General features: G+C 39.9%; 1 protein-coding gene across 5 annotated transcripts in view; it reads right to left on the reverse strand.

The window, feature by feature from the left end:
* Positions 1–3068: 3068 nt before the first annotated feature.
* TSEN2 (tRNA splicing endonuclease subunit 2) overlaps positions 3069–21861 on the reverse strand; it is a 30146-nt gene continuing 11353 nt past the window's right edge. The window contains exons 1-12 of one of the 5 annotated variants that reach the window (XM_054036207.1): positions 19807–19826; positions 16763–16986; positions 15616–15697; positions 15440–15476; positions 8930–9485; positions 8597–8674; positions 7971–8021; positions 7059–7197; positions 5677–5713; positions 4567–4678; positions 3757–3846; positions 3069–3386 (exon numbers count right to left, since the gene is read on the reverse strand). In XM_054036207.1, the coding sequence (XP_053892182.1) occupies positions 3327–3386; positions 3757–3846; positions 4567–4678; positions 5677–5713; positions 7059–7197; positions 7971–8021; positions 8597–8674; positions 8930–9485; positions 15440–15476; positions 15616–15697; positions 16763–16951 (1431 nt within the window). In that variant the 5' untranslated portion in view covers positions 16952–16986; positions 19807–19826 and the 3' untranslated portion in view covers positions 3069–3326. The other 4 variants (XM_054036203.1, XM_054036206.1, XM_054036205.1 and 1 more) reach the window with 4 other exon arrangements.

Consider the following 21861-nt stretch of genomic DNA (forward strand, 5'->3'; position numbering starts at 1 on the left):
TCATAACAGTGCAAGAGAAGTTCTCATTAGGGTGAAATTCACCCCCGTTCAGAGGGTAAGCACCAGGGCCGGCTTTAGGAAGTGCGGGGCCCAATTCGAACATTTTCGGCAGGGCCCCGGCAAGGATGACTAAAAGAAAAAACCACAAAACAAAAAAAACCCTTTCATTTCTTCTATGTATTATTTACTTTCCATAACTATATGAATAGTAACAAAATTATATATTACCTACATTGCTGGCTGGAGGCAGGGCAGGGGCAGGGCAGGGGCTGACTGGAGGTAGGGTCTGGCTAGAGACAGGGCAGGGGGTGTGGGGCTCGCTCCGGGCAGGGCACGGGGCTCGCTCCGGGCAGGGGCTGGCTGCAGTCAGGGCAGGGGGTGCAGCAGGGGCTGGCTGGGGGTGGGGGGCTGCGGGCAGGGCAGGGGGTGCGGGACTGGTGCGGGCAGGGGATGATGCAGGAGCTGGCTGCAGGCAGGGCAGGGGGTGCAGGGCTGGTGCAGGCAGGGGATGCAGCAGGGGCTGGCTGTGGGCAGGGCAGGGGCTCCCCTGCTTCTACCACCCCAGCCCTTTAAATAGCTGCCAGAGCCCTGGGGAAGCAGCAGGGCTCCAGTGGCTATTTAAAGGGCCGGGGCAGTAGAAGCAAGGGGAGCCCCGGACTTTTTAAATAGCCCCCAGAGCCCCGCAGCCCTACCCCAGGGCTCCAGAAGTGGGGCTCTGGTGGCAATTTAAAGGGCCTGGGGCTCCAGCCCCTGCTGGGAACCCCAGGCTCTTTAAATTGCCCCCCTGGGGAAGCAGGCCGCCCCGGTACGGCGTACCGGCGGCGGCAAGGGCGCAGGGCTTTCTTAGGTGCGAGGCCCGATTCAGGGGAATCGCCTGAATCTGCCTAAAGCTGGCCCTGGTAAGCACAAACCCACTGTACTACTTAATCCCTATTATGAGAGTTCAAATGGAACTTAAATAGTGCAGGGGCCTTGAGAGGTGTTTCTGCTCAAGGGTGAATTTCTGATTGGCTCAGAACCAGGACCTTCTGTGCTTTTACCAGTCGGAATACACTTTGTGAATGAAAATAAATATATGGCAAGTTTCAGTCTCTCTGGTTATGCACTTCTAAAGTAAATAATTTGGTGCAATAGCATTGAAAATATTAAATATGATCTGCTCTTTGAAAATAAATACCATGAAATCTACTTTCTATAAATACCTTGAAATTCAGCTTGAAGAGGTAAGTATCAGAGGGGTAGCCGTGTTATTCTTCAGATGCAAGATTCAGACTGAGGTTCTTACCCACGAAAGCTTATGCTCCCAATAATTCTGTTAGTCTTAAAGGTGCCACAGGACCCTCTGTTAGCTTGAAGAGAGAGGCCATTATCCAGACACAACATTTCCAATTAGAGTACAGATGCTACCGAGGGAAAACACAAACATTAGAATATTTTCCCCTTTTTTCAATTTTATACATAGTGTAATCTACAATGAAATAGTGCTATATATTGCTGCATTGCTGAAACAGGATACGGCTAGATTGTACTGTGTTGACTATCCCCTGCTGGCAGATGATTCCTGGAGGACCATTACCAGCTGGCAGAGTTTAGAGCAACTCTTGCTTCTGCTGAGGTCAGGGTAGAACTGGCCAAAAAAATCAGGGAGCCCCTCTGGTGTGCTGAGTGGAAACAGTGTAGAAAAGAATAGAATCATAGAGTATCAAGGTTGGAAGGGACCTCAGGAGGTCATCTAGTCCAACCCCCTGCTCAAAGCAGGACCAATCCACAGACAGATTTTTGTCCCAGATCCCTAAGTGGCCCCTTTAAGGATTGAACTCACAACCCTGGGTTTAGCAGGCCAATGCTCAAACCACTGAGCTATCCCTCCTTCCAAGAGGTCCCAGTGTATAAAGCAATATCCACTAAAACCAGTTTAATTGGCCAAGCAGGTTATCTTCTATGACTAATGACACCTGCAGTGCTACCAAGGGGGACACTTGTGATAATTTACCTTGATAACATTTTATGTTATGGAATATTTTTAATGCCAAATCACAGTGACAAGCATACAAGTAGCAAGCTGCCCAGCACTCAGTTTTAGCTATGCTAAATATAGCAATAATTTGAATTTTAGCTGTGCTTTGAGAAATTTCAAGCTAAGTCAAGGTTAAACTATATTTTTAGATTACCAACCATACCAATGAACTTGGGTATAGTATCTCTCCCCTTCCCTCTATTGGACGTAATCAGAACTGCTTGCTTTGTGTCATATAGGCCCTATGCTGTTTATGTAAGGTACTTACTTGGCTGCCCTATTACTATAGTATCTGAGTATCTCAGACTTCACTGTAGTTATCCCCACAACACCCCTTTGGAGTAGGGAAGTGTTATTATCCCCATTTTACTGAGGCACAGTCAGGGCTGGCTCCAGGCACCAGCAAAGGAAGCAGGTGCCTGGGCAGCCAATAGAAAGGGGTGGCACTCCATCCGTTATTGGGGCGGCATGTCCAGGTCTGCGGTGGCAATTCGGCGGCGAGTCCTTCAGTCCCTCTCTTCGTCTTCGGCAGCACTTCGGCGGCAACTCAATCACTTCGCTTCAGTCTTCGGCGGCAATTCAGCGGCGGGTCCTTCACTCCCTCTCTTCCTCTTCGGCGGCAGCTCAATCGGGTTTTTCTTTTTTCTCTTTTTTTTTTCCCCGCCACTTGGGGCGGCAAAAAAGCTGGAGTCAGCCCTGGGCACAGTGAGACTACATGACATGCCTAAGATCACACAGGAAGTCTGGGATCTTAATCCTCGTCTCCCAAATCCTAAACTAGTACCCTTACTAGTGGGCAATCCTTCCTCTCCCTGGAAACACTGCTAACAGAGATTTAGTTTAATCAGCAAAGGCTTGTGCTTTCGGAGCAGGGAGATAAGAGTTTATGTAGTGGCTGTGAGGCACCAAATGGCCATAGCATGCAGTCTAGTGACCAGTGTGAAGTCCTAGGTGTGTGTGGATTTGTTACATATTATACTGTTAGCAGTCAATGCAGTGCAGTTAGCTTTGATAGCAACATGTTTAGAAGTTCTAGGAATACCAGTGTATGTTGGATTGGGAAGAGATTACTTTAATTTTTTTCACATGGACAAATACAGTTATCCATTATGTTTTTTCAGTACAACCTTCTCTGATAGTACACAGCATACTCCATGTTCTGTACAATTTTAAACAGCCTTGAGACATGCATTCAGAATATTGTAAACAGGAATATGTCACAGCTCTGCCTTGTAAAGATTAGTCTTTTCTCAACCTAATTTGTTGATAATATTTGCTTCTTTAACACTGGATTTCTTGGTCCATCTTATTATAGTTCATCTTGTTCACTGCGCTCTCGGGAAGAGACCCAACGATTTACAATCAGTTCCTGAAATAGAAACAGGGACTATTACAAAAGCAAAAAATAAAAAATAAAAAGCTTCCCCCCTCCCTCCTGTCATGCCAGTCATAACTTGGTAGCAGCAATTCTTGATGCCCCCAACCTACATTTAAAGATTAACTTTGGGACCAGCTACCTCTGTGCCAGGCCTGCCCTCCAATTAATTTCTACCAACTCTGTGGTGCAACAGAATCTAGGATGCTCAACATCACAGTCTTGTGCTTTCCAGAATTTGAAACATACGAGAGAGAAAGCAAAAATTAAAGTCTGCTGCTATGCTAGGGAGCTAGAGTCTTCAACTGCCTCAAAGGATTGCTCAGCTAGCAAAGATGAAGAAATAATTCGGACCACAACTTACTTGAACTTTAATTCTTTTTAGACAGTCTGGTGATGACATTTCTTTCTCAGTCATATCACACGGTCTAATCAAATAGCATAACATAAGTTCCTGTTGACAAATACACAAATATTCCTTATGTGAGACAAATGCACAAGCTTCAATTGATTTTTTGAAACAGGTTTTAAATTAGAATCCAGGTGTTTAGTTTGAACAACAGATCTCATCTCTGAGAAAAATTAAGAGGTATATACTCTTGTATAATGCTTGTTAATGGGAACTAGATAGACATACTGAGGAGAGAACACACCCATTTGTGTATCTGCTTTGAGGCAGACATTACTACTCATGTGACACCTGGATACCCTGGTAACTGGCATAGTAGAATTATCTATATAGACAGGTCATACAGAACTGGTAACCTTTTAGAAGTTTGCACATCCAAAATACTTTCCTATTTGGGCAGGTGAGTGGAGGTGGAAGGAAGTTTGGAGTGCTGAGTTGGAAAGGAATGTCACTCCAGGACTTCCCCATTCTGCACACCTTTATTTCTCCCAATAACTTTCAAAGAGCCTGCACAGATGTGACCCTTCCGCTCCAACCAAGGAGACCTGGAACCTATCAACATTGCTACAAATACTGGCCAGGAAAGGATGTATTCAAACACCACTAGCGTGCGCTGCCCCCCAGCCTAAATATGAAGCAATCATGCTCAGAACCCAAATTCTGATCCAAGTCCAGTGTTGCTTTTCCACAAAAAATCTCCAAGCTAAACTATTAGTTTTAACTGGTAAATGTATTTCTAGATGCAGAATCAGTATCTTATGTTACCTTAGAAACATTCACTGTTGTTCTGTTCAAGCCAGACAAAGACATCCAGTTGAGCGGTCTGCACAGTGACCCTACAAAGTTGTCATTAACCAGTTCAGCAATGACTGAGTAACTGGAAAATAAACCCAAAGAATAGATTACAAAGAGAAAATTATGGTCACTTAAAAATCCTGTAATTTAAAAACTTCTGCCTGAGAATATTTGGCTATTGTGACTGTCATAGCCAAACAACAAACCTGTAGGCTGAAGACAAGCCATAAGACCTGCATCTGTTTTTACTAGACAAAGAGGAAGTGGTGGATGCAATGCTTAATTTGTGCCAGGCCTTGCCAGGGCTGAGCCTGGTACCTCTAGGCCTGGCAGTTCACAGCACTGGCACCTCTGGGCTTGCCACATCAGTTATGAAAGTAAAAAAATTGCTTGAGCCTCGGCACCTAATTGCTTGAGTCCTGTTACTTCTTTCATTACAAATTAAGCACTGGCTGGAGGAGGTAAATGGTGAATGATGGTTCCTCACCCCACCATCCTGCTTCTCTTCTTTCAACAGTGTTCTCTTGAGAGTGTCCATCTTTCATTCACACCCCATAACTAATTAGGCATGCAAATTGATTGGTAGAGGAATGGAGATCACTTATAATAAGTTATGGGCTTTTTTCCCTAGGTTACCCCCAAAATTACCTAAATCATTCATAATAAAAAAGATACACTATTACAAAAATCAGATCATTTTTCTGATTCCAATCAGCACATACAACAGCTAGAGATGCCCAGGGAGGCATTCTGTAGTCTTCAATTATATTCTTAAATATTTGTATATGACTCACTCTCAAACTTCTTGTTTTGTGCTTCTAGTAAAATGACATGTTGATTCAAAATATTTGCTTATCATGCATGGTTAACCTTCCTGGTTAGAAAAATTTGTTTTGGGTGTAGAAAGCACAAAGCAGGAAAATCATACTTTTAATTAGGAGAACTATATCCCAGTAAAAAAGGGGGTGGGGGAAGAGAGAAAATTGTATTCATTCATTTGAAACAAAAATAGAAGTTAAATCACAGTAGTCAAATGCAGAGTAAGTGTTTTATATTCAGAATATAAAGTGAACGCCAAACCTTGCATGGTAAAAGGGGGGACCTTTTCGATATAGCACTGCAACAAAAAAGAAATACTGTATTAAGTCAGAGAATCATGAATTCCCAATTTTGGATCTCAGTATCAGAGATCAGAACCCTTTTAAATAACTAACAATCATACCCATTACATAAACAAGCTATTGCAGAATCAGAGGAGAGAGGCTGAACCCTTTCAACCAGCTCCAGCTGATCCTATTTAATTGCATGGCACATGTCAAAAGCCAGTGCTGTATAAAGTGGATAGGAAACAAAATTCAGACCAGAAAGTAAACTGCTGAAGAACAAGCTCAAATAAACTCATGTAGATGTCAGGCAACCAATACCAACATTTCACCTATTATAATGGTTATTTTAGTGGACGGTGAAGAAATTGCATTTAGGTACAACTTCTATATCATAAGGATTGTGTGTTAACTCCCAGTGCGCACATGAAAACATTCCTTAAGAGTCTTATAGTACACCTCTACCCCGATATTACGTGACCCGATATAACACGAATTTGGATAGAACGTGGTAAAGCAGTGCTCCGGGGGGGCGGGGCTGCGCGCTCCAGCGGATCAAAGCAAGTTCGATATTCCGCAGTTTCACCTATAACGTGGTAAGATTTTTTGGCTCCCAAGGACAGCATTATATTGGGGTAGAGGTGTAGTTTCATCTGAATGAAAAGCAGCATTCTGATATTTTATACAGACATGCTTTTCTTCATGGTTTGCCATCATTTAACAATTTTCTATTAGAAGATAAATTACACTATCACTCATTTCAAACTACAAAACTGTAATCAAGACATTATTACTTAACAATTCTTAAGCTATTTACTATAGAAGTATAGACACTACTGAATATGTCCATTTGGGAAGAAAGCATAACAAAACAAAAATAAGTGATTTGAATTACAACTTCAGTATATGCTCCAATCCAACTCCCACTGTTGGTGGAAAGATTTCCACAGAATTCAACAGGAATTGGATCAGGCTGTGAGAACAGAGAAAGCTCACTACTCCAAACACTCATTAATTCCACTTGGGCTTCTCGGCAGAGTGGGTGGATTGGCTCATGAGGTGAATTCCAGTGCAGTTCCACAGCTAATATCTAGCCTATAGGCCAAAGCTACAGGTCCTCCAAGTCACTTACAGCCTGTTTTGGTACCAATGAATCTGCACAGCGGCAGACCATAGCCTCTGCCTGCATTAATACCTTATCTGCTAGCCTATAGCCTAACCAGCGTGCAGAGTCATCTTCTACACAGGAGCTAGGGAGATCTGCTCTGCTTGTACAGCCTCAATGTCAAGTTTAAGTGGTGCATTGGCTATTAAAGAGTTAGTTGCAAGCTATTCCATTTTTGAAAGGAAACTACTCACAGAGATCGGTTCCATACTTCAGTCCTACTTTGGGGACCCATCCCTTACTTCGGAAGAAGTGATACGCCATGTATGTAGTTCTAAAATTAGGTTGCACTTCACTAAAAACTTCCCATAGCTTCAAAATAGTTAAAGGTTCCTAAAAATCATAAACAAAAAGACATTAGTATTATTACACTAACCTGCTGCTCTTACTTACAGGGAAATACCCAGGAAACGTTACACATAAAACAGCGTCTTTAGTAGAATATTTTATTCAAGTATTAAACATTATATTCCCATTGCAAAAAGACTACACTTGAGACATTAGCACTATGGGAGTCCATTGTCTGCAACAGAAGTCTGCTTCAATAGGGGTTTACCAATCAATACCAAAAAACACCCACAACACACAACCTTTGAGCTAGCAGAATTCTGCTTGGTCGCATGTTGGTAGCTCAGGACTCAAGAGCAAGAACCTTACACCGATGATATATGTAAAGAAAAATAAAAGCTATTGTTTGTTGTGAAAGACGGTGGTTACAATTCAAACTGCAAACTTTTTCACAAAAGGGAGGGACATTCCTATACATACTTCTTCCCACACACCTCTTTTCTCTTGTATTTCTCCCACCAACTCCACACACGAACTTTCTTCCACAGAAGGTACCTGTTTATCTGTATTTTGTTGCTAAATAAAAAGCATTGCACAAAGTTTATGGACAATATTCTTATATCTACACAAATAATAGAAACACAAAACTAAAGAGAAAATTTCCAAATCCCTCTAGTTGGTAGTTGCTGCCTTTGAGATTAGCAGCATGTGATTCTGTCATAGTAGTTGGAAGTTTGAGACAGTGATCTATATCCAAGTCAATAGTATTTTGCATCTTTCAGAGCAAAAGTTGCAGATAATTAAATGTAACATCTTACCTCGTTATAATAAATACTCAAACATCCTAGAGCATAGACCAAGAAAAATGCCTAAAAACGTAAAAAGAGTAAGTTAAAATATTCTGTCTGTATCACATGGAGACCTGTAGTTATAAGATTTACATGTTACAACACTCTGGAATTATCGCATAAGAGAAGTTTGAAAGCCACCGAAAGAGACGCATTCCCAGAGAATCACCTTTGAAGTACGTCATTGTGACTTTAAAGATAAACCGTTATCGGAATTTTACTCACAGGAGAGCAGCATATGCAGACACTGTATTCTAATTAAAGCAATGTGTATAGATATTTTTGGAAGAAAGTACATGGTTGTACGTGAAAATTATAGGTCTGTTCCTGTAGCGCTTACTCATGTAATGAGCCACTCTGAGATAAATGAAATTATTCATATGCATAAAATCTGCAGGACTGGTCCCTTGAATGTCTTTCACTATGTCCATGTAATCTACAGATCATTAAAATTATTACTAAATTTACCAAAAACAGTGCAAACATTTTGGATTTTAAAAAAACAGATCATTCTTTAAGAAAGAGGTATTTATTGCATAGATTAGTGCTTTGTTCTGATGTTAGAAGAAAAAGAAGTTTCACAATATTTAACATACCTCCTCCAGACTGAGTTGCAAATATTCAAAAATCCTAAATGGATTTCTTCTGCATACTAATTTTTCCCTTTTGATTAACTAAAAGAAAAAAGTATAAAAATAAAATTATAAAGAAGCAACCAAAGAAAAAGGAAATAGGTGTGTTGCATTCAAAATGACATTTTTCAAACATCTTAGATTCCACCTTAACTTTTCATTAAACATTAGTGATTTATTTACTATATAGATGAACATTTAAATCGACAACAATACTGAATTGTGAAAAGAACACGCTGACTATATTTAGTAAAATAAAATAAGTTACCCATGAAAAAGACAACTCGCTTGGCTTACATTTGATTTATCATTTGCTGCTTCATCTTCATGACACAATTTGCTTTCTTCTTCCTGCACCAATACATACTCATAAACATATTCTTTCCCTTTGGCCAAGTTATGAAATACTTGGTTGGTATAATCTTCGGCCTTGCAGCCACAGTGCACAATAAAATCATCATGTTTTTGGCAATGTACTTTAACTATAGCTTTAGTGTCCAATGGATACAGTTCCTCAGAGCCATAGTTGGCTAGTGGATCATTGTAAGCTGAATCACCTTCCAAACAAGCTTTCTTGCAGTCTACACTCATGTTATGACATTTAACATTTGGTGCTGCTGAATCTCCATTATTTATGGCAGAATCTCTTGAAAGTTTCATTCCATCTTCTACGTTTTCCATTTCTGCAGCCATTCTGCAGTAAGAGTCATCATTTTGTGCAACTTCTCCTTCCCCTTTCATAAAAGGCAGATCAAATGGCTTAGTATAATTTTCAAGAATTTTGTTAACAGAGCAGTCATCAAGTCCTTGTTCTTGCATAAGGCTTTTAGCCCATTCTAGATGACGCTGGTACCTGGATAATGGAAAAACAAGAAGTGGAAGATTCTAGGGCAGAGTATTGTTCAACTAATATGTTAAAACTAGGGCTGTCAAGCGATTAAAACAATTAATCACAATTAAGCGCATGATTAAAAAATTAATCACACATGCTGTTAAACAATAATAGAATACAATTTAATATTTGTGGATGTTTTCTACATTTTCAAATATATTGATTTCAATTACAACACAGAATACCAAGTGTACTATGCTCACTTAATAAAATAAATATATGCACTGTAAAAAAAATATAGTATTTTTCAATTCACCTCATACAAGTACTGTAATGCAATCTCTTTATCATGAAAGTTGAACTTACAAATGTAGAATTACGTAAAAAAATAACTACATTCAAAAATAAAACAATGTAAAACTTTAGAGCCTACAAGTCCCCTCAGTCCTACTTCTTGTTCAGTCAATCGCTCAGACAAATAAGTTTGGTTACAATTTGCAGGATAATGCTGCCTCTTTATTATTTATGTCACCTGAAAGTGAGTACAGGCGTTCGCGTGGCACTTCTGTAGACAGTGTTGCAAGGTATTTTCGTGCCAGATATGCTAAACATTCGTATGCCCCTTCATGCGTCAGCCACCATTCCAGAGGACACGTTTCCATGCCGATGATGCTCATTAAAAAGATAATGTGTTAATTAAATTTGTGACTGAACTCCTAGGGGGAGAATTGTATGTCTCCTGTTCTGTTTTACCCGCATTCTGCCATATATTTCATGTTCTAGCAGTTTTGGATGATGACCCAGCATGTTTGTTTTAAGAACACTTTCACAGCAGATTTGACAAAATGCGAAGAAGGTACCAATGTGAGATTTCTAAAAATAGCTACAGCACTCGACCCAAGGTTTAAGAATCTGAAGTGCTGTCCAAAATCTGAGAGGGACGAGGTGTGGAGCATCCTTTCAGAAGTCTTAAAAGAGCAACATTCCAAACTACAGAACCCGAATCACCAAAAAAGAAGATCAACCTTCTGCTGGTGGCATCTGACTCAGATGACGAAAATGAACATGTGTCGGTCCATTCTGCTTTGGATCATTATTGAACAGAACCCATCATCAGCATGGATGCATGTCCTCTGGAATGGTGGTTGAAGCATGAAGGGACATGTGAATGTTTAGCATATCTGGCACGAAAATACCTTGCAACGCCGGCAACAAAAGTGCCATGCGAATGCCTGTTCTCACTTTCAGGTGACACTGTAAATAATAAGGAGGCAACAGTATGGCCCGTATACGTAAACAAACCTGAACAAGAAGTAGGACCGAGTGGACTTATAGGCTCTATAGTTTTACATTGTTTTGTTTTTGAGTGCAGTTATGTAATAAAAAACAAAACAAAAAAAAAATCTACATTTGTAAGTTACACTTTCACGATAAAGAGATCGCACTTCAGTATTTGTATAAGGTGAACTGAAAAATACTCTTTTGTTTATCATTTTACAGTGCAAATACTTGTAATAAAAATAATATAAAGTGAGCACTATACACTTGATATTCTGTGTTGTAACATAAATCAATATATTTGAAAATGTAGAAAAACATCCAAAATATTTAATAAATTTCAATTGGTATTCTATTGTTTAACAGTGCGATTAATGGTGATTTTTTTTAATAGCATGAGTTAACTGCGATTAATCGACAACTCTAATTAAAATCAACAATACAATATAGAAATGAATGTTAATGCTTCCATAATTCATTTTTAATTTAAAATATGTTTTATATATCAACTGAGGTATGTTTTTTTAAACTGATCCAACACATTAGTTAAAATGGAGAATAACCAATTTATAAGATTCTTTGGTATGCTATAATGCTGTGATAATGTAGAAAATAAACACAACTCAAGATCACCATAACATTAAGCTTTCTATATATTTTAAAAAGAATTACGTATTTACTTGTAGCTACATGCTGAGATCCCAAAGAGAATGTTATAGTGAGGATTGAGTGAGTAACACAGGGGTCGGCAACCTTTCAGAAGTGGTGTGCCGAGTCTTCATTTATTCACCCTAATTTAAGGTTTCGTGTGCCAGTAATATATTTTAATGTTTTTAGAAGGTCTCTTTCTATAAGTCTATAATATATAACTAATCTATTGTTGTATGTAAAGTAAATAAGGTTTTTAAAACGTTTAAGAAGCTTCATTTAAAATTAAATTAAAATGCACAGCACCCCGGACCGGTGGCCAGGACCCAGGCAGTGAGAGTGCCAGTGAAAATCAGCTCGCCATAGGTTGCCTATCCCTGGAGTAACAGATGGCACTTCTTAACAAGCAGCTGAATAACACAAACTTATCTAAACATGAAGCCTACAAAAAAAAAGTTAGACTGGACTAATTAATCTTTTAAATCTTAGTTAAATTCTGAATGTATTTAAAGGAAAAGACTAAACAGTGTTTCAGTCCAAGTATAAGTGGGTTTAAATCCACTGGAGGCTAATGAAACAGGCTGACTTTGGCACGAGATTTAGGGACAAATCCTCAGCTGATGTAAAGCAGTGGAGGTCCACTTACTTTAATGGAGCCAAGCTGATTTACATCAACAGAGGATCTGGAACAAATGAAGTCTGAAGAGAAGACACTTCCTAATAGCTGCTATATGAAAGCTAAGCAAACTATAACGCTTAAAGGCCCAATTCTGCAGTACTCACTTAACCAAATCTTAAAGGAAGTATTGCCTGTGAAAGGACTTCAGGATCAGGCCCTATATGATTACCAACTACTGCAATGAAGACTTTATATAAACAGCGTTTACATTCTTCATATGTTATACTAGTAGCTAAAAGTAGAATTTAAGGATGCTGATTTAAACAGCGCGCAATAGAACACTGAAGACCAATGCCAAAATATGCCCCGAACTGGTTCTCAGCTACAAACAGACCTTGCAGAATTTCAGTTTCAAATCAATACATCAGTATCTCAGGATGCTGTGCCTTGGATATGTTTAGGCCCAACTTATTCAGAAATGCCCTTGGAAAGGTCATCCTAAAGTAAACTAAGTGATACTATTGTAAATAGTTTATGGTTGAAGAAGAGCGGTCTTGTAAATGTGATTTGAACAGGCCATCAACAGTAATATGATAAAGATCTGAAATGGTCTTTCCAAATTAAAAAACAAACATACATCTGTTTGTTTTACTTCTTTCTGCAGTTCTAAAACAGGAGATGGGAACATAAGGAAGATCAGCAAGATATTTAACTCATTTAGGAAATGTTTTAATGCTATACATTTACATCTCCTAAGACTGTGACATACTTCAGATTTCAAACTGTAAAATTATAGGTATTTGGTAATTCTAAGGTACTTTAAGAAGGTCTACTAAATAGCAAGCCTTAAAGTGCAAATGGCAAAAAAACTGGACATGTTCTCTTTGCTCCTTTATGATGTACACCTCTACCCCGATATAACGCTGTCCTCGGGAGCCAGGTTATAGGTGAAACCACATTATATCGAACTTGCTTTGATCCACCGGAGTGCGCAGCCCCACCCCCCTGAGCGCTGCTTTACCGCATTATAGCCACAGATGGACTGTGCGTTGTGTGAAGAAATACTTCCTTTTGTTTGTATTAAACCTGCTACCTCTTGATTTCATTTGGTGACCCCTAGTTCTTATGTAATGTGAAGGAGTAAATAACACTTCCTTATTTACTTTCTTCACACCAGTCATGATTTTATAGACCTCTATCATATTCGCCCCTCCTTCGTTGTTTCTTTTCCAAGCTGAAAAGTCCCAATCTTATTATTCTCTCCTCATACGGAAGCCATTCCATACCAATAATCATTTTTGTTGCCCTTTCTGAACCTTTTCCAATATATCTTTTTTGAGATGGGGCGACCACATCTGCATGCAGTATTCAAGATGTGGGCGTACCATGGATTTATATAGAGGCAATATGATATTTTCTGTCTTATTATCTATCCCTTTCTTAATGATTCCCAACATTCTGTTCGCTTTTTTATTGCTGCTGCACACAGAGAACTAGCCACAATGACTCCAAGAGCTCTTTCTTGAGTGGTAACAGCTAATTTAGACCCCATCATTTTATATGTATAGCTGGGATTATGTTTTCAAGCAGGAAGAAACTGACTGACTATATAGGGGAAATAAGTATAAAGTGTTGTTAAAAATCAATTCTAATCTTTTTCAATTATCATAATTTTAGTTCTTTCTTGTAACAGTAGGCATAGAATTTTCAGAGAGAAGTGGAATTTTTAAATTGACAAATATTTCGATAGGAGATTATTTTGATATCTAATTTAAGACAAAAGTCCCAAACTACTGTTATAATTAAAAGACAATTATAGTCAGCTACATAGTTTTAAAACTAACAGTGCGAGGAGGATGAGGAGTAAAATACTTTACTTCCCCAACTGAAATTTAGAGATGGCAATTAACTAGGAAAAAAAAAAGCACGGTAAGAACAGTTAAAACCAAAACAAGTGATGCAGATGAACATGAAATTCAAATCCCTCCCTTCAAAATCTCTTCAGAAGGAAAGCCCTGAATCATCCAGTGCTATTTACTACAGACTGGTTTTAAACTGTTAAAAATGTTGATCAGTATATATCATGTTACTGTCATATTATATAAGGTGGTTCCATACAGGGCTGTCCCTAGAGGGGTGTGGGGCTCAGGTGGAGGTGACAAATTCATCTCTTCTGGGACCGACCACGCCAGCTAATTGCACCGCCCAAACGCGGGGCCCGGAGCAGTCGCGCCAATTCGCTCTACCCAAGAGATGGCTCTGGTTCCATATCTTTCATCACCAAATAAAATAGAAAAACTTTTATTGTACTGTACTTGATTACCATACAATAGCACTTTATTCATCTGAATAAAATGCTATGAAGCATGCTGTATATCCTGCAATAATGGGGCTGTCACGATGCCTACTGAGATCTGAAGTGGTTAATTGCACTACCACAAAATAAATTAATATTGGTAATATTATGTATTTCTGCAGTACCATACATCTGATTATTGGGAGGGGGGTGAAAGAACCATTTGGCATGTGTTTACTTTAAGTTGAAATGGTTATTATAAAAGACTACATTTTGTAATCCTATGGGTATGAAAAACAATACAGCAACTAATTTACGCCCCTCACTGGTTGTTTCTTAAACTAGTTGGTTGAATTTAAAACAAAACCCCCCACCAATTCCCTAACTTATTTCCTGCATAATAAACAAAAGTGCTAAATCTGAAGTCATCATGCAGGCAAACTCAGGAAAAAGATCACACTATGTCAGATTAAAATTTTATGTAATACATTAAAATTGTATTTAAGTGTTAAAGACGGTTTCTGCCCATTCTGAATGAACCTAGTAAGCAAATAGAAAAACTATTAAAAATAGCCTGCCCCAGAATAACCCCCCTTTTTTGTTGCAGAAGTATAAAGGTTTCCTTCTATGTTCATATAATCATGAATCAGTTGCTCATATTATAGTGAATACACTCTTGGCTCTAATTTGCACTGCTTACTCAAGCAAAACTCCCAATAGCTTACATGGAAAAAACAATGCTAGGAATGTTATCTAATATTTTATCTGTCTTTAGGATTTAGGAACTGGAAACAAGGAAGAGAAACAAAACTATGTGAATCAGCCTTTTTACAAGCCAGTTTGGGAACCACTGGGCTAAAACATGAAGCCAAATGAACTGTTACTGTACAGGCGAGTCTCATCTTACACGCATTTAACATGCGCGAATTCAGCTTTGCGCGGTCGGCAAAGAGAAAAAAAAATAACAATTTAAATACTGTACCTGTACTGCGGGCGATTCCGCCCGCCATTACACTCAATGTAATTTTGACTATACGCGATTTTCGCTTTACGCTCTGACAGCGGAACGTAACTGCACTGTAAGATGAGACTCGCCTGTACAAACTTAGGATACAGTAAGAAAGTTGCACTTACTTTTTTGAGGAGAGTATGGGCATGTTTATCTTGGCATCTGCATTAAAAGAGAAAATGTTATTTACAAGTGTTTTGGCAATGCAACGATCTACATGCATGTATCGGCAATTAATAATTAGGACAAACCAAGTGGATATTACTAAATTGTCAAGAGAGTGGAAAGTAGTATGATTTACCTTGCCACTTAGCAACCAATAAAGGGTCTGAAATATTGTATTCTGGTCTGCTTCTCGAAAGAATACCTTTTCCAAAATAGCCCTGCAGGTACAGGGGGAAAAAAGTTGATCAGAATTATTGATACAAAAAATAAAAAAGAATACCTATCCAAAGATCTAGATGCCCCTATCATAAATTACAAAAACACAATTAGATCAACCACCGAACACCAAACTCACCCACCCAAAACATGTGAATTTTCTCAAAGGACCACCTCTGCAGCAGCCCATGTAAATAAATCTCTTGCAGAATGCTGCAAAGGTCAATAGATATGGGCTATTTCAGAACAGGAGTGAAAGTATGTTGCAAAGCTTAGGGTCCCTTCATAGAGAATGCACTACCAATAGCCCCCTCTCTTTTAAATTGAGAGGTAGTCAGCTTAAGTGCCACTGCCAATTTCATCTGTGGCAGTATGACACAAGTATAGAGGCGATCTTTCAAGTAGTGAGGTACCAAATGATTTGTGGCTTTATGAATCAAACCCAGCACCTTAAATTCAATTCAGAAACCAAAAGGTATTCACAGCATATCACGGAGTGACATGTGCGGCCACTTAATAGCCAGGCCACTGCATTCTGCCCCAGCTTAAGTTTCCTGACTGATCTAAGGTTACTTAACATCTAACAATTAATCCAACATTAGGCATGTACAGTTTAGAGATTTAAAAATGTTTTCTTTATTAATCCTACACAATTGCATAAGCATAAACTTCAATAGTTTTTTTAATCAAGGCACTATTAATAATTTTTAGAACATATTATTTTTATACTGATGATTAAGTGAGGTTCCAAGAACAGGAAGTCCTTGCATGATATTCAGTCAAATACAGTACTAATTACTATTGACCTTATTATTCTATTACCTTATTATTGACCTTATCATTGGGCATTAGGAATAAAGAATTATCTTTATTGCTAGTTTTATGACTTCTGATGCTGTATTACCATTTTACTCTAAAATATATTTTTTCGTGTTAGGACTAAAATGCTTATAAATTTCATATGTAACACAGATCAAATTATGCTAGAGAATGTTGGTTATGGAGAACATTAGCGATACCACAAATAGCATGCATTGAACATCGAGAATTCAAACATGGAATGTTACCTTGCTATACAGCTGTTCTATATCTTTGGGGTTCCTCACAATTACATTGTTGTTAATAATTTCAGCCTGGTATAACTTGAAATCCTTTCCACAGATGTCTTCCTGGGAGGCAGGAATAGGGAATGGAGAATCATATGACTCAAACACTCGTCTTTTCCTTCTTGGGGCATGGAAAACTGCTTCTGCCATTTTCCAATAGTAACCTTTCCCTAAACAATGATAAGCTAAAGACAAAGAGCAGAAAAAGACATTTTTAATATTTTAGAAGCTAGTTTATTTTACATACCTGGACATCATTCCCTGCATTGCAAATCACCAATAAAACCAAGGTCTCCCAACTCCCATTCTCTAATCAGTAGACTATACACCAAGAAATATTTCTTTAACAAGTTATTCTCATATTTCGTATTGCAGTTGGACCTAAAGGCTAGGGTCCCATTGTGTTAGCCATTGTACAAACATATAGCAAAGAAACAGTCCCTGTCTAAAAGAGTTTACAATCTAAGTTTAAGAGGAGAAACAACAGATGGATATGACAGACAGGGTAGCACAAGGTAACAGTAAGACAGTTACAATGAGCACCAGTCCCAGTATACTGCCTAACTATTGTTAAGTGTTTTGTAGGAATCATGATGGGATGGAAAGATTTTAAAGAGCTTTAAAAAAGAACAATGTGGTGCTTTGCAGATTTTTTTTTTTTACTGGAAGCTCCTTCCATGCATAAGTAGTGGTGTAGGAAACTGCAGTATAGTACTCTTCAAAAATTTGACAAATGGGCAATCAACAGTGTCATTGGTGGCAAATCAGAGGCTGTTGTCTATATCTCAATAGTGTAGACAAGGTAATAGGGAGGGCATTTCTATGTTGACTATTATTAAAGATATGCCTACTGCCACAAACCCATCAACAATATAGCACACATGAACGAAAAGATGGGAAGGCATAGCCAAACATTTTTTAAAGTGCTGTATTCTTCCTGTGGGAGACCAGTACACCAAATAACCAGCTAGCTAACATTTGTAACACACGCTGACTTATTCCCTACTGTTGGGCACCCTGTATAACTTAGGCCTGTGCAAAGTGGATGTAAAATCACAACCAGGTCAGACTTCTCCACTCCCACCAGACTTTTAACATCTTTGCTTGCACAGCTGTAAGCAGCAACACCCTGTGCCGGGCTGTGGGAATCAGGCATTGCCTTCCCCCACTTATCACAGGGTCTGTTTACGGCAGCACGCAAATAACGAAGGCAGAGGGGACAGGCCATGTCAGTGCAAGGTCCAGTCACGATTTCACTGGGACATCGGCAGCATCACCATGCTGCGCATGCAGGCATCATCAGCAGGCCCTGGCAGGGGTCTCCTCTCCACGGAGCGGGGCACAGCGGAGGGGCGGGGGCTTCCCCCCCGAGCGGGGCGCGACCAAGGGAGGCCCGAGGCGTGATGTTCTAGCCCGGTGTACGCCACGTGTATAGGCCACGCACCTACTCTGAGGCGCGGGGCGACTCTCGCCGGCGCCCCTATGCCGGTGCCTGAGGCTGAGCTGTGTCACGGGCTGCCCAGTGAGGGCCCCAGACGCCACAATAGCCGGTTCTTCCAGACTAGGCGCCCTTCCGTTACCATATCAACCACGGGGCCGTAAAACAGCGACGGCGTCGCAAAACAAACCGGCTAGCGGCGCGAGGGAGCCACGCGACCTCTTAGACTTAAGACCAGCCTCTCTCGGGCGCCGGCTTCTTCTCGCGCGCATATGCGTTGGGGAGCGGGGAGCCGAGCCTAGAAGTAGTTAGACTTAGCTTCCGCGCATGCGCACTTGGCTGGCTTTGGGACTGGAGGAAGATGAAGGGCAGGCCGATAGATCGCCCCCAAATTACAAAAGGGCCGCGCCGAGCGGGCCGGGCGCTGCCAAGTGAGGGGGGGTCTTCGTCGGTCCGCCCCATAGTTTAGGGGCAGGGCCCTTATCTCCCCATCTCACGGCGGGGCGGGCTATGGTGGGACCCCACATCCCTCGCCCCCCTTCTGCCCCGCTCCCACAGAGCCTGGCTGTGAGCGGGGGGTGCCCCCTGGCGGTCACCACCGCGTGCGGGTCTGTGCCTGAAACCCCGCCCGAGGCCGCCAGACCCGCGCTCGCGTAGGGAAGACGAGGTGGCATTGTGGGGTAATGCCGCTCCTAGCCTCATGCCCATATGTGACGTGGCTGATGATCAGCACTGTTGCAATAACACCGAAAGGGCTGGCACAAGCCGGCCTGTGTCTAAAGAGCTGGAACAGTATTTATTGACCAGTTGCCTTTTTCAGAGAAATAACTTGTGGATAAAACCAAACAAAAATCTCCTCCAGTTACATTTGCTATACAACTGCTGCTTTCTGTGGAGAGCCACTTTACATATCCTTCTGCACAGAGTTCAGGTAAGCTACTATGACCATTGATTCACTTATCAGATAGGCTAAAACCAAAAAATACTTTGTTCATTTCTTCCACAGTTCACAGAAAGCAATTGTTCCCAGAAACATATCAAACCTTTTAGTTCATTCTCCAATCTCAACCATCAGCCTCATCTGTGAACTACAAGCATTCTGGGTAGCCATATACAGTTGCCAACTTTCACACGGTAAATAATCACCCAGACTTTCGCAATAAGCCAAAAATCAAGCTAATCCCATTTCAAAACAAGCCAATCCCTAAGAACCCCAACACTCTGTGACTAGATCATCCTGGTGTGCAGCCTGGGACTGTGGTGGGCCCACTGTGCATCCCTGACTCTCCCCCCCCCCCCCCCCCCACAAACCGCACCGCATGCCCTCCCTTGCTAGGAGCCAATGAAAAAAAAAAAAAAGAAGCAACAAGTTACAAGCCCAACAAGCTACAAGCCCAAAACTAGCCAACAAGCAACTCAAGCCAATTAAGCCAAAAGCAAGCCCAATTTCTGCATTTTTGTTTTGTTTTTTGTGGGTTTTGCATATCTGTAGTAATATAAAAATAAGCATATATCAAAGATATCCATTGGCTTCAGAATTCCCACTTGCAACTCTGCTACAAGTTACCTTTAAGCCAGGAGAATCATATACCCTTTGGTATCTGTTTCACATTCTTAGGACTTATTAGAAGGAATAGAAACTCAGCCTGGTATAAACTTCTGTAAAACTATTTGCACATGTAGCATTTCCTTTTTCTCAAGGATGTGAGTCATAACATTATACGCTAACAATGTATTCCAGTAGAGCTTTTAGTTCATTTTGGATTGCATACAAAAGAAAAACTTCTAAGATTCCACAACATTTAGTTTAATAACAAATTGAAGGTTAGTTTCGTCTCTAGCTTCCACAAACTCATCTCACAAAGTTCTCTTATCAAATACTAGCTCTAGTCCACACCAAAATGTCATATTTCTTTAACACACCTTTTCAAAATAAAAACTCAGCCCTCTGTTATCAGGCAATAATAGTCAGTGGGTGGAGGCGGGGTTGTGGTTATTTACATTAGCCAGTTCCAACTACCCTGAACTGACAGAAATTCCCATGGAAATTCTGGTTACATTAACTTTGACTGAGATATGGGACTGTTTTTGGAAACTTTTAAAAAACATCTAGGGAATACTTTTAACTTTTATTAATATGTGGTATCTGAATTTAGTTTATTAAAGACATAAATCAAAGTTGGCTGCTGCTTAGTTTCAACTGGTTTTCACAAGAGAAAAAAAACAACAAGGAGAGAAGCCAGTCATATATCGGCCAAGTGTCAACCTTGTGAGAAATCCCACAATATGAGAAATCCTGGAGTCCTCAAAAATGAAGGAACGTGAGGTGAATAGTATTAGAATAGGGTGTATCAAAAATGAAGGTGTAATTACAGAATTTATTTCAGACTTGGCAATAGCCTTGTGTTCCCAGATATTGCAAGCACATAGGTGAGGAACTCTTAAGGATCATCTACATGCAGAACTCTCATTGGCATCCCATATTAACATAACCACTATGATGCATACACAATTATGTTTTCACCCTATACACTAGCCATCCATCTACATTACATAGCCTTATACATTATACAAATGTGTAAGATTTAATTTTCATGCATTCCAGTATCCCGGTTAGAGCACTGAGTTCCTATTCCCCTTCTCTTCATTCAAACACACTTAAGGCCCAATCCCACAAGTTTCTAAATGACTTCAAGTCCTTTTACATCAAAAGGAGTTGAGGGCACTTGGCACCGCAGAGGATTGCCTGCATTAGAGGCCCAGTGTCAGAACCACTCTCTTTTTGACAGAGGAGTAAACTCATCCCTTTGTAGATCATTTAGTGTTTCTCCTTCATTAGTCCCCCTGTGTTGCCTTCAATCATCCAATTTGCTGCTGGTCCAGTGAGTAGGAGACCAGGACTAACAATCAAACCCAGGTCACCAGCAGGGCAACCCATACATTTCCATGTAATTTTTTTATCCTACAACAAGGGAGATTGTGATAATTAGTTGCATCCACTAGATGTCCACATTTCAGCAAATTTCAGCTGTAACACCTTAAAAGAACACAGCAGTCTCCTGCAGAGCATGTAGAACAATAGTCTATTGAAAAAAGTAAACACAATTTTTCAGCTTACTGGGTTGCTTTTTCACGAATGGGATGGTCAGGCTTTTGGTGTAAAATTGTACATGATTCGACACAGCCAAAAAATAACTCCATTTTTATTATATTTGTAAATTTGGCATCATAAAAGGAAACTTTTTGACTGACAGACTCTTCAAGTACTTAATATCAGTGGTTCTCAACCAGGGGTACGCATACCCCTGGGAGGTACGCAGAGGTCTTTAAGGGGGTACATCAACTCATCTAGATATTTGCCTAGTTTTACAACAGACTACATAAAAAGCACTAGCAAAGTCAATACAAACTAAAATTTCATATAGACAATGACTTGTTTATACTGCTCTATATATTATACACTGAAATGTAAGTGCAATATTTATATTCCAATGGATTTATTTTATAATTATATGGTAAAAATAAGAAAGTAAGCAATTTTTCAGTAAGTGTGTGCTGTGACACTTCTGTATTTTTATGTTTGATTTTGTAAGCAAGTACTTTAAGTGAGATGAAACTTAGG

This window comes from Malaclemys terrapin, chromosome 7 (genome assembly GCF_027887155.1).
Source record: "Malaclemys terrapin pileata isolate rMalTer1 chromosome 7, rMalTer1.hap1, whole genome shotgun sequence".
Classification (NCBI taxonomy): domain Eukaryota; kingdom Metazoa; phylum Chordata; order Testudines; family Emydidae; genus Malaclemys; species Malaclemys terrapin.